General features: G+C 41.7%; 1 protein-coding gene across 4 annotated transcripts in view; it reads right to left on the reverse strand.

Annotated features, from left to right (window-relative positions):
• The window catches only part of MYO5A (myosin VA), a 104,246-nt gene that overhangs the window by 56,671 nt on the left and 31,338 nt on the right, over positions 1–16,237 (reverse strand). For all 4 annotated transcript variants that reach the window (XM_061596054.1, XM_061596051.1, XM_061596055.1 and 1 more), the window contains exons 4-11: positions 13,608–13,752; positions 10,457–10,613; positions 7,305–7,448; positions 5,701–5,782; positions 5,063–5,170; positions 3,054–3,160; positions 2,098–2,363; positions 61–142 (exon numbers count right to left, since the gene is read on the reverse strand). In XM_061596054.1, the coding sequence (XP_061452038.1) occupies positions 61–142; positions 2,098–2,363; positions 3,054–3,160; positions 5,063–5,170; positions 5,701–5,782; positions 7,305–7,448; positions 10,457–10,613; positions 13,608–13,752 (1,091 nt within the window). The remainder of the gene's footprint in view (positions 1–60; positions 143–2,097; positions 2,364–3,053; positions 3,161–5,062; positions 5,171–5,700; positions 5,783–7,304; positions 7,449–10,456; positions 10,614–13,607; positions 13,753–16,237) is intronic.

Here is a 16,237-nt window from a genome sequence, read left to right on the forward strand (position 1 = left end):
GGCTCCAGCTATTAAAATGGACTACTGATGAGTAGAAACACAGAAAAACTTGTTTCTCACCATATTGAACTGTTGCTGCAGTTTCTCATTCGCATAGTTTATACAAAACTGTTCAAAGCTGTTTATCTCAAATGTTTCAAACCTGAAAAAGCAAAGACAGCTGCCACCATAAATTAAAGCAGTAAATTAATGTCTACGAGATAAAGCTCCAATATAGTTTAGTATTGCTTCTCAGGTAAGCCATGTCAACATGGGACAAGAGCGAGTCAAAGTTTACAAACGGTTGTACTTCCAGAATTTCAGTATTCTTAGCAGCTTGGGCAGTAACACCCATACCCCATGGACAGAGGCCCTGGCAATGCTGGGGTTGGCTGCCGCTAAAACCTTCCTGATCAAGCCAGGCCACAAGAAGACGGAGAAAGGATTTGTCCCTTGGGGGACCTTTACTAGCTTCAGCAAAGTCCCCCCCTTTACTCATAATCATGCTCCATTTGGAGCTGAGCCTTCTCCCTCCCTCCTGGGAGAGCCCAAGAAGGTGCATGCTGGTTCCTGGTTCCTACTGTCCCTGGCTAACAAGATGATGGAGGGAACAGAGGAGGAAAGGAATCATGAAAATGAACAAAAATCAAGCAAGGCTGCTCCTGCACCCCAATTGGGAAAAAAAACACCCACCTTTTCAGGAGCCAAGAATTAATCCTGCTCTACTAATGATGACAGAGTTAAGGCTTGTGAGAGGTTCCCTACTCTTTCAGATGGCCACCAGCAGTTTCTTCTTCTTCTAGTTTTAACCCTGACTTCCAGAAGAGGAGTGAAACCTTCCTTGCATGTTCCACTTCTCCGTTAACAGAGAACAGCAGGCTCACACTCATAACACATTCCCAAATCTGCTGAGAGGTGTTGGGGGGACGATTCCTAGCTAGGGCTGCTAGGATGAGGCCAGTTGAGGGAGGGCATTTTGCCAATTTTCAGAACGAATGGCTGAAATTGGTTCAGTGGAGAGGGACGCTGTGTCTTCATTACCTTATGTATGCAGGGTAGAGAGTGACTGCCTTCCTTGTCCATGGAAGAGGGATATACTTGGCCAGCCAGCAAGCTGGCGCGTATAGCTAAATCTAATAATGATAAATAAATAGGTGCAGTCACCATTTCTTTACCCCCAAAGACTCTCTGCCTAGAGCACTTCTGGATGCAAGGACATAGTCACCAGCCAGTGTCTGCAGCAGTCACAGTCATGAGCAACACCAGCCAAGTTTACCTCTCCTCCTAAACAAGCAGGGGGAGAGGTGGAATAGGAAGGAAACCACACTTTCTACACTACATAAATAAGGTTAACGAAGAGACAATGCACAGCCTACCCCACCTCTGAACCAACTCAATGGCTTGTATTCAACTTTTATTCAGAGTAGACCCATTAAAATTAACTGACCTAACTTAGTCACAACCAGTAACTTCCATGGGTTTACTCTGAGTAAACATTAGCTGAATACAAACCAATGACTTTAGCTTGTTCTTGGAAATCCCTTCCTCCCATTTGGGGTGCCCAGATTTTCCAGTATTGTCTCTCCGCCATCATCACCACCACTCCCCAGAATTCAGGTAATAGAACCTCTTCACACATGCATATACATCTCCTGATTTCTCACAACTCATAAGAACATAAGAAAAGCCCTGCAAAATCAGGCCAATGACCCATCTAGTCCAGCTTCCTGTTCCCACAGTGGCCAACCAGATGCCCATGAGAAGCCCAGAGGCAGGACCTAAGCAAAGGGGCACTCTCCCCTCCTGCTGTTTCCAGCAACTGGTATTCGGAACCATACTGCCTCCAAAAATTAGTAAACACTTGGTAACTGATAACTGAATGTGTGAACAGATTTCACAGAAATGCATTGTTTCCAAGATGATGGGAGGATATGACAGTTCTATTTGTAGTGCATGATCCATAATGGCCTATTAACACATACTAAGCAATACGATTGCAATAATGAATGTACATGAGTGAATCAGCTCCCAGAGACATAGCACCATGTTTAGTAAGGTCATCACTAACAATTATTTCGTTATATTAGGCCTCAAGATATTCAGTCAGAGAAAACTCACCCATAAATGTCCAATACACCAATGAAAGAATGCTGCTTCATGGTAGAATGCAGAGCTTTGTTCACATGATCTACAATCCAGTTAAAAAGCCTAGCATAGATATGTTTAGCCAGAGCATCCCTGGCATTTATGGCCTGAAGTTTGGAAATTGGTTTGATGTAGGTCTCTGTGGCAGTAGCAAGCTTCCTATGGCACAGCCAGTGAGCCATCTGTTCATACTCCACTCCCATGAGATCACAGAAGATGTTGAGGGGTTCATGTTTGGCCTACAATGGGAATAATATTCTTAGATGGGAAAGTAATATTTACCACCAATGATGCTCCCCAAGCAGGCAAAAGCCTACTACAATTTCCTAGATTGGAGGTGAGTAGTAGTTTAGCAATACCTCATGTTAAGGACAGTCCCTGCTTTTAGAGAATTCAAAGGGTCAGTTCCCTGGCTCCCTCTGTGAGATGACCTTCTCACTGCATAAAGCCCAGAGGGCTTGCCAGAGGGGTGCCAGATGCCCAATCATGCCAACCCTTGATGCCCTACATTACAGTTGCCCTGTAACCTGCTGAGAGCCCTTAACCCTAATCCCACATGTCTATAGACTCATGAACAAAAAATGTTACTTTTATACTCGGCTGAGGCCAGTCTTGCACAAAGAAAACTACATTTCTGCACCGCTTCCTAATGTATGACAAGAGGTTTTATTTCATAGGTGCTAGAAGGCAAAGAACCATTTCATGCACTATTCTTGCAAATGGGACAAATTGACATAGCTCCTTAAAAGATGTGGACTGGGAATTTTATCAGAGGCAGTGTGAAGAAAGAAGAGGAAAAAGATAAAAGCAATGAGGAAATGGGAATTGGTTGCATTTCTGCAACACAACTACAGCACACAGACACAAGAACAGCCAAAAAGATTAGAAAGGTTCCAATGATTACAACTTTAATCTTATTTGGAACTTACTGGTATTGTACAGCTGTCAGCATCTCGAGATGTGAATGCCACATTGCCCAGGTGAAGAATAGCAGCAAGGATTTGAAAGATTCCCATCTGGCAGGAATCAACAATACCTGTCATATTGGGCAGGAGTGGGGAGAGAGGATAAATCAATATTCCCTTTGTTAAAATTAAAATGAAGACCCATATCCAATTATGTATCTGAACAACGGCAAAAAATTGCTGCCATTACATGAAGAAAGTGTCATTCAAACCCAACTCTCAGTGAATATCTACAGGTATCTTATTTACTGAAAGGGCTCCTTAGGGAGATCCATATAGTGAGATATGATCTTCTTTTACATCAGATGCCATCTTGATATACACATGAAGCATTTAGTGCAGAGATACATAACCTTATGGCGCTCCAGATGTTGATGGACTACAGCTCCCATCCTCCCTGACCATTAACCATGTTGTGTGGACAGATGGGAGCTGGAATACAACATATAGAGGGCCACAGGTTACCCATCGCTTTTATAAGCTGCCATGCGGACTGAGGGTGCCAGCAACTTAGTTATTAATTATGATTACTAAAAGAATTGCCTTCATTGTTGCTAACACCCAAACAGAGTACAAGGTAGAGCAAAATATTACTTTGCTATGTTTATCTTAACAAAGTTTACTACAAGGCAAACGCATAAATCTATTGCATGCCTATTCCTCAATTAACATGCAGAACTCAGAACACTATCTTAGATTTATTAAATACCTAAATTAAAAACTGGATGCTGTCTGATCAACAATTACTAGCTGTGCCCACACGTTTACAATATATAACAAGAAAGGTTTTAAACAAAAACATAAGTAAAAGAAAGTGGCCTAGAAGAACTTATGAGTTAGCCAGCACAATTAACAGAGAGACGAGACATTAAAACTCAAGATCAAAAAGTACAAAACATTTTTGATTATAACAGGAAAACAAGAGTAAAAAGTCTCATTAAAAAATAAGAGGTAACGTAAAGAAGATATAACTATTAGGTACTAAATTACATACATAAAAATGGCCAAATTGGCCACAACAGTGTATCACCTGTCTCTCATTGGCTGACTTGCTGTGATATCATTTATGTCACAAATATAAGGTAAACCTGCCAGGAATTTGGACACACAGGTTCAAGGTATAGGAAGGACTGTCTGTGCACCTTTTAGGAAGGAAGTGACAAAGTTGCTTTGGAAAATATGCAATTATAGTACAGGAAACAGAGGACAGGGATCCCAAGAGATGGGGAGAGGGTGAATTTTACATATTGATTTGAACTAACCAAATCGTTGGCTACAAGTCTTTAGCCTGTAGCACACACAAACGAGAATTAATTCAAGAAAGGAATGGATCAGGGATGGGGCACCTGTGGCTCTCCAGCTGTTGCTGGACTTCAACCCCCATCATCCCTGCCCATCAGCAATGCTGCACAGGGCCTATGGGAGTTGCAGTTCAACAGCCTTCTGGGGGGCCACAGGTTCTCCATCCCTGGGTTAGATCAATGAGTGGGAAATATTTGTCTCAATTTCTTTTGTTTGCTGTTAAAGATTGTTTTGCAAGGTAACCCTATACCCACTTCTCTGGGAGAATGCCCCACTGAATTCAGCAAGGCTTGCTTCTGAGTAGAAATGTATAGGATTGTGCTGTGTGAGCTGTAAGATGCCTTAAACACTTGTATGGAGAGCTGGGATGTAAATGTTTCTAATAAAATAAGCGAACAAATAAAGGCCCAACACAAATTGATTCGGAAATTCATGTCTCAGAAAGAAGTCTTCCAGTCCTCTGATGGAAAGATGAAAAAGCTCAAAATTACTTAAAATACATCCTCTTTGGCTTCTCCTACACATCCCCTGAAGCATTCAACAGTTTATAAGCACAACAGTTTCCAAGTGCTCATCTTTGAAAAATTCATATTGTCAATAGTAATGTTCTACTGGATATGGTAACCACCACTTCAAAGTCCTGAAGAGATTCGTGTGCTTCCAGGGCTTACCTAGCAACATGCAAGCCCGCCTGGTGTTCATCATCTCCTTCGCATCGTCAATTCCATCAATCACTGGACTGCCCCCTTGTTTTGTATAGTGAAAATAGTCTGCATTGTCTAGTATAAGCAAGCAAGTGGAGGTTTATTTATATATCAAGAAGAAATGCCTACTGTATTTCTAATACGACAAAGCAAGATTAATAAGGCTGTGTCCAAGTTAAACAAACTGATAAGCAGAACTTGCATTTATTTACTATAGGGATTTATACCCCAACCCTAGTAGGCTGAAGTTATAATAGGAAATTTAAAGCAAGGACTCTCAGGGTCCAGCTAAAGTTATGCTTCAAATGAAGGCTTAATGTTGTAGACTAGTTTTTTCTAACCAAACAGTGTTTCAGTTTTGCCATAACAATATAATTTTTTTAAAAAAACAACCCTCTGTGTTTAAATATATCAACAGCTTGTAACCGACACACAAGCAAGTTTCATTCACCTTTGTAGAGTCATTTAGTGACTTTCCATTTTCAAAAGGCATATAATTTGACAAAAATTTAAGCAGTTACTTGAAAGCCATTATTCAAAACATAGCAACGCTACTTTGGAACATGTCATGCCAGTCATGCAATGCAACAGATGCAAATTCATACCTAACCGCAAAGTTTTAAATTCAGGTAGTGTTGCAGAAGCACAGAGCTGGTAGAAGATATGGTAATTTCTCTCTTCTTCTGCCTTTAATTAAAAAATAAAAGGTATCTATAAGGAGATTTTATATAATATATACACACACAATCCCTCCCCCAGACAGTTTTATTTCACACTTTTATAAAGAACTGAATGGAAACTGGAGTAACAGGGACTGAGTTACATTTCTGGGAACAAACACACATTAGTTCATCAAAATAATTCATTTGTTTTAGTTTGCTCCTCACATTTTTTCACACAATCATAGGAAACTTACACCCTCCACTTGATTACAACTCCCATCATCCCTGACTACTGGAGATGATGGGAGCTGGAATCCAACAACACCTGGAGGGTCACAAGGTTCTCCATCCCTGGATTAACAGGTACAAATTGGAAGACTAATCCCATTGTATCCCACCTGGAGGAACCTGAAGTGAGAAAAGGGATGTTACCCTCAGTATTTCTATACAGGAGCCTCTGCCTTCTTCCCCTAGGTGAAGAATGGAGGGCCTGTCGCCCTCCATATTTTACGGTACTCCAACTTCCATCAGCCCCGGAGAGGGATGACGAGAGTCAGGCTGCATTAACACTGTACATTTATTCCACTATTATTCCACTTTAAACAGCCATGGCTTCCCCCAAAGAATCCTGGGAAGTGTAGTTTGTGAAGGGAGTTGTTAGGAGACCCCCATTCCCCTCGCAGACCTGCAGTTCCCAGAGTACCCTGGGAAGAGGGATTGATCGTTAAACCACTCAAGGAATTGTAGCTCTCTGAGGGGAATAAAGGCCTCCTGACAACTCGCAGCACCCTTCACAAACTACACTGCCCAAAATTCTTTGGAGGAAGCCATGACTGTTTAAAGTGGAATGAATGTACAGTGTTAATGTGGCATCAGTGTCATCTAGAGTCACAGGTTACCCACCCCTTCCCTAGTCTTTTGGAATGTCTGCATTGCTTGAGCACTCTCTCTACCCCAGCAATATATCTGTGACACTGAAAAAAAGGGCTCTTATTTCTGCTCATTTCCTCTGGATGGGTGAACTGAAGAAAAAGGTAAAGACAGGTTGCTTAGCAATGGAGGAGACAGCTTTGGCCCCTGCCTTGAGGCGTGCAACAGCATAGGGTTTCCCCACCTGAAGACAGGAACATGAAGGCCCTTTTAAGCAATAAAAGTTAACAAACCTAGTAACAGATCCCATGTTTGTGTGACTGCACATAGATCCCAAAGAAAGACAGAGAGAGTTGAAGAAGGGTTGCCACAGTTCCTGATCTGGGCAAAAGAGTTTGGTTTTCAAGGAGTAAACCCTATGGGCACCCTAAGAGCACCACATTTCATTTTTCTATAGAACTCATGTGTTAATTGTTTCTCTTAAATATGTGAGACAGATGTGCAACTCTGCATTAATAGTTAAGCAATTAGACAGAACACATTATTGTTTCTTAAGCACCGTAAAATGTTTCAAGAGCTACCATAAGCTGGCCTCTATGGATGCTAGGTTATATAAGTATTGACTCATAAGAGAACTCCTAGATAGACAAACTAAAACAGGTTTACATCTATTTTACCTGGAACACCACTCTTGATTTTTCTAGGAGGTAAGTTCTCATGTTGGCACCAGTGATTCTATACCTTTTGTCAAAACCTATTTCAATGTATTTCCCAAAGCGACTGCTGTTGTCATTCCGTGTGGTTTTGGCATTCCCAATAGACTGCAAGAGGCAAAACACAGAGGGTTTTAACAAATGGAGGCTAAAACCTCACACACACTTACCTGGGAGTAAGTCCCACTGTACTCAATGAGGGTAACTTTTGAATAGATGTATACAATTGTACAGGGGTTTTATAAATTAATATTGTACTGAAATCTGGTGGGCTTTTTATGTATACTGATACAATGAAGCACAACAATAACAACCTAGCTACAGCATTAGAGAAGATCGCTGAATTGCATGTGATAATTTACATGAACCTCAACTGAAGACCCTTGACTTGCAAATATGGATTTTTATTCTGGCCGCAACATTGACTCCATTCATTGGTTACATGAATTAATTTAAACAACATTTAATTTAATTGACTAAAAAGATGCCCCTAATTCACCAAGCAGATTTATTTTTAACACAAGTACTTATAAAAATTGAAGGTGTCATCTTAATAGCATTCTCCCTTCTTTCAGAAACACACTTTTAAGAGGATTCTGCCATGACACATTATCTAAAAACAAATGCATACACTTAATCAATAGATCAATCCATTAATTGACTAAAACTCATATGATTAAAGAAACTTTCGTGATTAATCAGTTTGCGTTCCTTTTTGCATGTATGACGTGTCCTCAAAACTATAGTCATATCACTGCACCAAAGTTTATGAATGCACACGTTTCATTTACAGACACAAGCAGACCTCTCCTCATGTGCAAAGATAAAGTAGCATCAAATGGGGAAACAATTCATTAAAAATCATACAGAAAACAACAACATGCAAGAAGCCCCATTTCTGAAGATGTGTTTCCTACATGTATTTGTGGTGCAATACCTGCATGTTAATGACAGTCTATGGCACAAATTCACAATCTAAGACTTCTTTCTACGCCACTTGCCTTATCTCTGCACCAGCTGCACTGGAGATGAGAGGGGGCATATCATGAGAAGCATAATATGACACATTGGGTAAATATGCATTTTACGAGACCTTTTAAATAGTAACATCATCCTGAATCATCTTAGCAAGGACCAGAGCTTAGTCATAGAGCATCTGCTTTCCATGCAGAAGGTTCCAGGTTCAATCGCTGGTATTTCTAGGTAGGACTGAGAGAGACCCCTGTCTGAAATCACAGGGAGCTGCTGCCAGTCAGTGTATACTATATTGAGCTAAATGGACCAATGGTCTGACTCAGTGTAAGGCAGCTTCCTATATTCCTAATGTAGTGAATTATTCATTCCACAGTCTAGTACAAGGATAGTGAACCTGTTGTTGAACTGCAAGTCCCATCAGTTGTGGCCAGCATGGCCAAAGGTCAGGGATTATGTGAGTCCAGCAATATCTGGAGGGCCACAAGTTTCCCATCTCTGGCCTAGTGGCCAGGGTTGGGACTCTTAGGCTCAAAGCTTTGGACATGTCTCTTGCAACCAGATCTACATTTCACAGTGTTGCGGAGAAAGCAGATAAGAACTGGAAATCCTATAGAAATTCATCATAATAGTTTTCTATGTTCTCTTGCATGTTAGGGACAGAATGTATCTACAGCTGTTCAGATCTACAAAGAGCATTATGGGGCCTTTTGCAAGTATTCCCATAACAATACTGGATGGAGGCAAGGATGAAAATACATGCCCATTTGTTAGTCCATTCGGTATTGGTAAGTATCCAGTAATAATATTTTGAAATTCCACACAACACAGCAAACCAGGCAGAATTACCTTATCTCTGAATACACCAAAAAACCCCGTGCCAAAGTTGCATTAGGGTGAATAGTGCCATCTGTGCTTTTGTTTTTGTTTCAAGAAATGCTTAAAATAAGAAAAAAGTATATTTTTAAAAATTATCAGGGGACAAAGGGAATTTCTTTCACTGTCAATAATTCTCTTGAAACATTAACTCTGACGCAGGTATGGTAGAATATGCTACTAAATAGGGTTCTTTTCCAAAGACTTGCATACCAGGGTGTAGTCGTCCAAGGTCTCTGGGGGACTTAGACCCTTTACTTTTTTGGGAGCAGGGTCCCAATGTCTCCAACATCTTGTAGGCCCATCAGCATGAAAGGGGAGTGTGCTAGCCACGGAGAAGAGTCTTCTAACATGTTTCCTTGACCTTTCATGCTGATTAGAGCTAATCAGAGTGAAAGGAGGCAAGTCAGCCACTGAGAAGACTCTTTTCAGTAGCGAACACACTTATGCTTATTGGTTGCTAGGGATGTCGGTTGCGGGAGAAGGCATCAACAAGGTTCTCATTCCCAACTCAGCAGCAAAAAAGAGGGAGGGGCATGGCTGTGACTAACATGAAGGGACCCTGCACCTCTGAATTTGCCACTACATTACTGCTTGCATAACCCTGAATATTACTATATTACAAGAAGTTTTTTCAGTAACAGGTACCTTCCCAAAATGTATTTTTCTAATTCAGAGCCAATTCAGAGGATATTCACCCCCAAGATTCAGGATCAAGTTTTCTATGCTTAGCAACAAGATTTGGGTGCCTGGCTCAGGGAGATGATGTTCTACACAATGAAGTGGGAGGTGCATAAGCTTCAAACCGACTCCTTATTTCATAGTGCATGCAGATTCTGGGAGATTATCATAATATGAACAGTCATTAATTCTTTGAAGTTTGGATTAGAAAGAGTCAGACAGTCACTGTAGTACCTGCTCCATCCCACTTTAAAAGGATGAAAGTGAGCAAGGAAAAAGGAAGCATCCAAATATGATGTTCAGATTTTAAGAAATACTATTCTGTGGAGCAAACTCTAGAAACTGGGGCCATATTGTCTCAAATATTTTCAAAATTTCCTGTCCTTTCAGTCAAAGGCCAAAAGTTCTTAAGTCAAATTTCAGAGGCAGGGTGCGGTTATTCTCTTCCATACTTGTAATAAAATTGTCTTGGCTACTAACATCTCCCTGCAAATCCTTGCCTAGATCTCACAGAGGCAAATCATTTGATACATAATCCACCCCACTGGCAAAACAACTCTCTATTAATCTTATGTTCCTGATCTTACCTCCATTATGGGATTGGAAGCCAATACTTTCTCTTCAACATTAGCTTCGCTGGCAGACCCACTTACAGTGGCAAAATATCTCATAGCATATTTAGCAGAGACTGTTTTTCCAGCTCCAGATTCTCCACTTACAATAATCGACTGGTTACGCTCATCTCTGAAATGGAAACAAATCTGTTTCAGTTGTATTTATGTTCATCCATCTTGACTCTAACATGCATATTGTGTTTGGGTGAACATGCACATAAGATACAATCTCCAGAAGTAGTAACCTAACAAGATTTCTCTTTGAATGTATGTATGTTATGCATGGGTGTATTTTCATATGGAACTCAGCACAGCAATCTTTTACACTCAAAAGTTCCTTCTACAAAATATAAACACATTTAACCACCAAAGATAGAAAATTAGTAACTCAATTTTATTAATCTCTAAGAAATGCAGGGGCAGAACTGGATGAGGAACATTGTCTTATTCAAAGAGTTTCACATCATTGCTTTTGGGAAAATTCACAAGGCCTAGTATACTAAAATAGCTCATCCTCCAGTTACATTCAATACAACTTTCCCCAAAAGTCATTTTGATAAGGATTTACATACTGCTAATGGAAACATTACTCTGAAGTAATCCCTTCAAAGACAGTTAGCACTGTTTACTGCCATCAGGACAAGCAGACTCCACATACACACACGTTCTTTCACTAGGGCTACGCAGAATACACTATTAGATTCCCTGCATGCAGCCTATTATAACACCACCTGGCAATTAGTTGGCACAGAGAGACTCTATATAAATGGAATCAGCTGGTGCTGTCTATTCTTCAGTGAATCTCCACGCTAAATAAGAGCTCATTGTGCATTTTTGTAGCTTCTTCAAACTTTCCTCCCAATCCAGGCTTAGAAGACTTCATGACTTTAACAACCGTTTTGCATTTTCTTTCTTGTGTAATAAATGAGCACTTTCTGGGCAAATGTTTGAAGCATCCCCAAGATTTGGCCAGAAGGAGTCCATAAAACATTGGCAAGAGCTTATGACATTAATAAAGCAATGTAAGTGGCCATCAGCGTCTACAAGAAACGGATGCCTTTTGTGGATCTGTCAGTAATGCTAGCAGCAAGAGAGATTATCAAGTGCTAAAACTGGAATCAGACAGAGGGCCAATGTCAGCAACCTGCCTCTTTGGGTAGCTATTGGGGTCCTAGTGCCTTGGAAGGGTCCTCTTTTCCAGTCTTCAAATTAGTGCTGCTGTAGCAGCATGAAGCCACCATTTAAAGTGACACGACACTGGAGGTATTCTGTAATGCCACAACGCTCACAGGATAATTTTAGTCCAACAACATTTGGAGGGTACCAGGCTGCAGAAAGCTGACTCAATGCAGCAACCTGTAAGCAAGCAGATTTATTTTGAAGGCCAGTGAAAACTGTCCTGAAATAGATAACAACAATCAAGAAAGGAGTTCTCCTACACATCCCATTGAAACAAAGGGAAGCTGAGCAAGAGCTCATTTGTCCCCAACATTTCAATGGGGTTTGCACCAAAGAAATTCCCACTGGACTGTGCCCTTAGAATAATTTAATGGTGTATCAAACTTGGATCACTAACCCTTAACACTGAACGTGATGTAACATAAAGTGGATTTTACTTTATTAATAACAGATTTACAACAACTTGTCCTAATTTTCAGCTTGTTCCTCCTGACAAGCTGCTGACCAGAGAGACAAGGACTGACAACATCTGGAGCAATGAGCTAGATATGTCCCTGAATCAAACCTGCCAAGAATTTAGTGGTGCCCTTTCCAGTAACAAGGACTGAAGTTCCACGGCGCTATTAATCCAAGATGGCTTAAATGCACCATCTTGATAAAAGCTCTAAGCCAGTCTTCCCCAACTTGATGCTCTCCACATATTGTAGATTACAGCTATCAGCCCCAGCCAGCATGGCCAACGGTCAGGGACGATGGGAAATGCAGTCCACAAAATCTGAAGAGCGCAAGGCTGGGGAAGGGCTGCTCTCCAGGGGTATTTGAATTTGAAGGACACCAACAGAGATTTTCTGGAATGTCCTGCATTTTTATTTGCCTGGGTAACATTTCCCCCTCTCCCATATCCCAGTCATAATCACAACTGTAATATGCTCAGTGAACAACTGATAATGTACAAATGTTCTCTACAAAACTAAGCACACGTGCCCATGGAAATAATCAGTATCTGCAAAATCATGACAAGTTGCATTCTGGAGAGAAAGATGAGCCAGCGAGATGAAGATATTCCCTGGGGATTACTTTGTTGAGGTCACTGTTGCACCAGCCTGCTAATACTCAGTGAACAGCTTTCACAGGGGCACCTCACATGAACTTCAGGAGCCAATGCTGACCACATTTAACCTCACTCCCTCTGGAGAGCAACTGGTCGTGATGGACCCGTAGGGGATCTTTGCTACAAAATCAGCCAGAAAGCAAACTGGGGAGTCCTAGCACAGTGCAAATTACATGGCCTTTCAATAGTCATGGATTCATTTAATCTTCTCTGCATTTTGCAGATTAGGCACAATCCCAACTAACAGTGGCTTTCCATGCTCTGCTCTGCTGTTTTAACATTTTGCCCTAGGTAGCTAGAATGTGTGAAAACTGTCAAATTCTGCAACAGTTATCAATTTCTAGGATATCTACTGAAAAAATATTTGATGACAAGATTGCAGTGTAGGCCTTTGAAATGACAGGCTTAACAGCTGCTCCAAAGATAAACTCTATTAATTCAGGATGAATGCTAATTATTTCAAATTGATTCCACCTTTCCTCCAAAGAACTCAGGAGAACATACACTGTTCTCTCTCCTCATCATTACCTGCATTGTATTCTTACAACAATCCTGTGAGGTAGGTAAGGCTAGGCTGAGAAACAGTGACCGGCGGAAAGTCATCCAGTGTGCCTCATGGCAGAGTGGGGATTTGAACTCAAGTCACCCTGCTCCTAGTCCAGCATTCTAACCTCTATACCGCACTGGCTCTCAGTGCCAAACCGCCTGAAGGATAACTTTTCATCTGAATAAGGAAAACCCTTTCAGAACCTTTCCACGAACAAAACACCAATCACAGATGGGGGGGAAAAGGGCTCTTGTGGAAAAAACAAAGAAAGCCGCTTTCACACAAACCTGGCCATTTGCTTGTATGCTTCCTCGGCCACAGCAAAGATGTGGGGATCCATATCCCCCATGTTTTGGCCGCTGTATGCATTGATGATATCTTCGCCATAGATAGGCAGTTGTTCATAAGGATTTATAGCTACTAAAACTATACCTGCAAGATTTTAAAAAAATACATAAATAAGTTATGTTATTGGCAAATATCAAATACAAAATAAAACAGTGGGGTCTTTTTTTTTCTTTTTTTTTAAGAAAACAGTGAAAACTCACAATTTTGGGGTTCGTGTACATATCCTAGTTGGCCATATAACTAGTTGGCTAAACTGCAGAAAAACTTTTTCTCCTCTTTTTATTTTAGAATGTATTTGTTTAAAGAAAACAGAAATCACGAGTATAGTAGAGGCAAACAGGCATACAGGTGACCATTTACTGGCCCAGCAAGGCAAGAAGCTGCAGTGCCTCCTTCTGCTGCTTGCCTACACCTCCCCCTGCAAACCAGAAGCACCCTGGACCTTTCCATAGACTGGGAGAGCTGAAGGCTCTCAGTTAAAAAAAATCTCAAGCAGCAGGGCTAGGAAAGACCCCAGCCTGAGACCTTGGCAGAGCCGGCACCAGGCATGATTGGGCCCCTGGGCACCAGTCTGCCCTGGGCCAACGGTGCTGTAGCCCAAAACCCCATCCTGATACAGGTGGCGTGGGGCTAATAAGCCTGTCCACGCTCCCCACCTACCTCTTGTGTCAGTGTGCATGATATGCACGCATAGCACACACGCCTGCCATCAGTCAAGATGGCGGCAGGACGACAACCCCTTAGGGAAGTCCGCACTGCCATCTTTGGTAATGGCAGGCATACGTAGTGCACACAGTGTGCACAGCGACGGGAGAAGTAGGTGGGGTGCACAGGAGGGCTTATTGAAGCCAGCACTCCCTGTATGGGGGAGTACCTGAGTTCCCAACCCGCGGCAGCACAGGGTTGCAGGACCCGACGTTGCAACTCCTGAATGGAGGCACCACCCTCCTACCCTAAGGAGGGGCCCTTCAGAGGGCCCTCAGTCAGGACCCAACCTGGCCACCCTCTGGCACCAGGCCTGACCATAGGAGACAAAAGTGGACTAGATGGGCCAACGGTCTAACCTAGCATAAGCCAGGCAATATAGTTCAAATAAAAGAAAGATAACCATGATCCGGGTAAGGGTGCTAGCAGACTTTTTGGGCATTTTAATGTTTATCACAGATAGATGATTATTAAATAAATGACCTTGTTTGTAAGTCTTCAAAGGGTGATCAGAAGTACATGCAGGATGACTTTCCAAGAGCCCTACATGCATTTTACTCTCATTGCATGAAAAACAGCTACGTTTAGCCAAGCTCTGCCTGCTAAATTCTGAAAGCTCATCTACAGACAGACACAGAAAGCAGCAACCCACAAGGAAGCAAGAGCCCTTGGCCACCTTTCTTCCTCAGCTGTTTCTCTCTCCACTTAGGGGCTAATTTCCCCTGGGAGATGGAAGGCTATGCAGAGAGAGACGGAGGCAGAAACAAAGAGGAAGAAAAGTGGCCAGTGACCCTTTGCCTACAGTCCCCATCAGCTTCCTCTGCCTGTCTCCAGGGAGGCTTTCAAAACCCTCAGTAGCCAAATACTGGCTACTTGAAATATGTGAGTTTGGCTACACGTAATATAATAAATGCAACATATAACTAGGTTTTATGCTTTAGATATCCATTTACCAAAAACTAATTCCAGGACTTCCTTTTTCAAATGCTGACATGCTTGTCCACTTAACTGACTGCAATGCCTTATCGCCTTTCCACAATTTTCTTTCTTCCATCACTGTATCCTCAAATAGCTGCCCCCATTTGTGATTTTTCATGTGGTTGTAGAAACAACTTGAGAATTAAATGAATCTACTGTCCTTCAGACCCCCTCACCCACCAAAATTAGAAGGGGGAAAAGCGCTCCGACAGCAGATGCAGTTAACTGATAAATCAACTGTGATTCCTCCCTCCAACCTGCAACACACCCCACTTTGCAACTAGTGCAGTGGGAGGAACTATTCACAGGGACACTAAATCAGTAAAAGGGCAAGAACTTCTCCCATTGTATGCCATGCAGTTATGCCACAGAATTGGCCAATTTATGAATGCATAATTTTCAACAGGCGTATAGATGAACACCACCTACAGATAATAATTTCTCTCTCATCACGCTCACATGTATCTGGATGACCATTACAAGGCTTGTGAGGCCTGCCATTTATTCATCATTGTATCTGCAGGGAAATTCTACAGCAGGTGCAGACAAATAATATAAAGATCAAATTTCGTGTTTAATGGCAGTTAGTCATACAAGGTTCTAAAGCAACAGAAGCATTACTTTGTGCATTGGCAGAACTTTGTAAAGCGGCATGGAAAATGCCTCTCTGTTATCAATTGCAATTAACTAAAAATACATGTTTGATTTGAAATAGGAAAGCTGGTAACCTATTCAGGTGTGCTATCATGCAAGCAGTGGCACAGTTCACTGGTGTGTGTTGTGTGTGTAGGAGAGTTTCTCCACTGCAAGTGAAGCATCCCCAGTGCACAGGTGCTTGCCATCTTTCTACAAAACAACAATAATAATTGGAACTCTCAGGCAGAGA

The sequence above is a fragment of the Rhineura floridana genome, chromosome 14 (genome assembly GCF_030035675.1).
Source record: "Rhineura floridana isolate rRhiFlo1 chromosome 14, rRhiFlo1.hap2, whole genome shotgun sequence".
Lineage (NCBI taxonomy): Eukaryota > Metazoa > Chordata > Lepidosauria > Squamata > Rhineuridae > Rhineura > Rhineura floridana.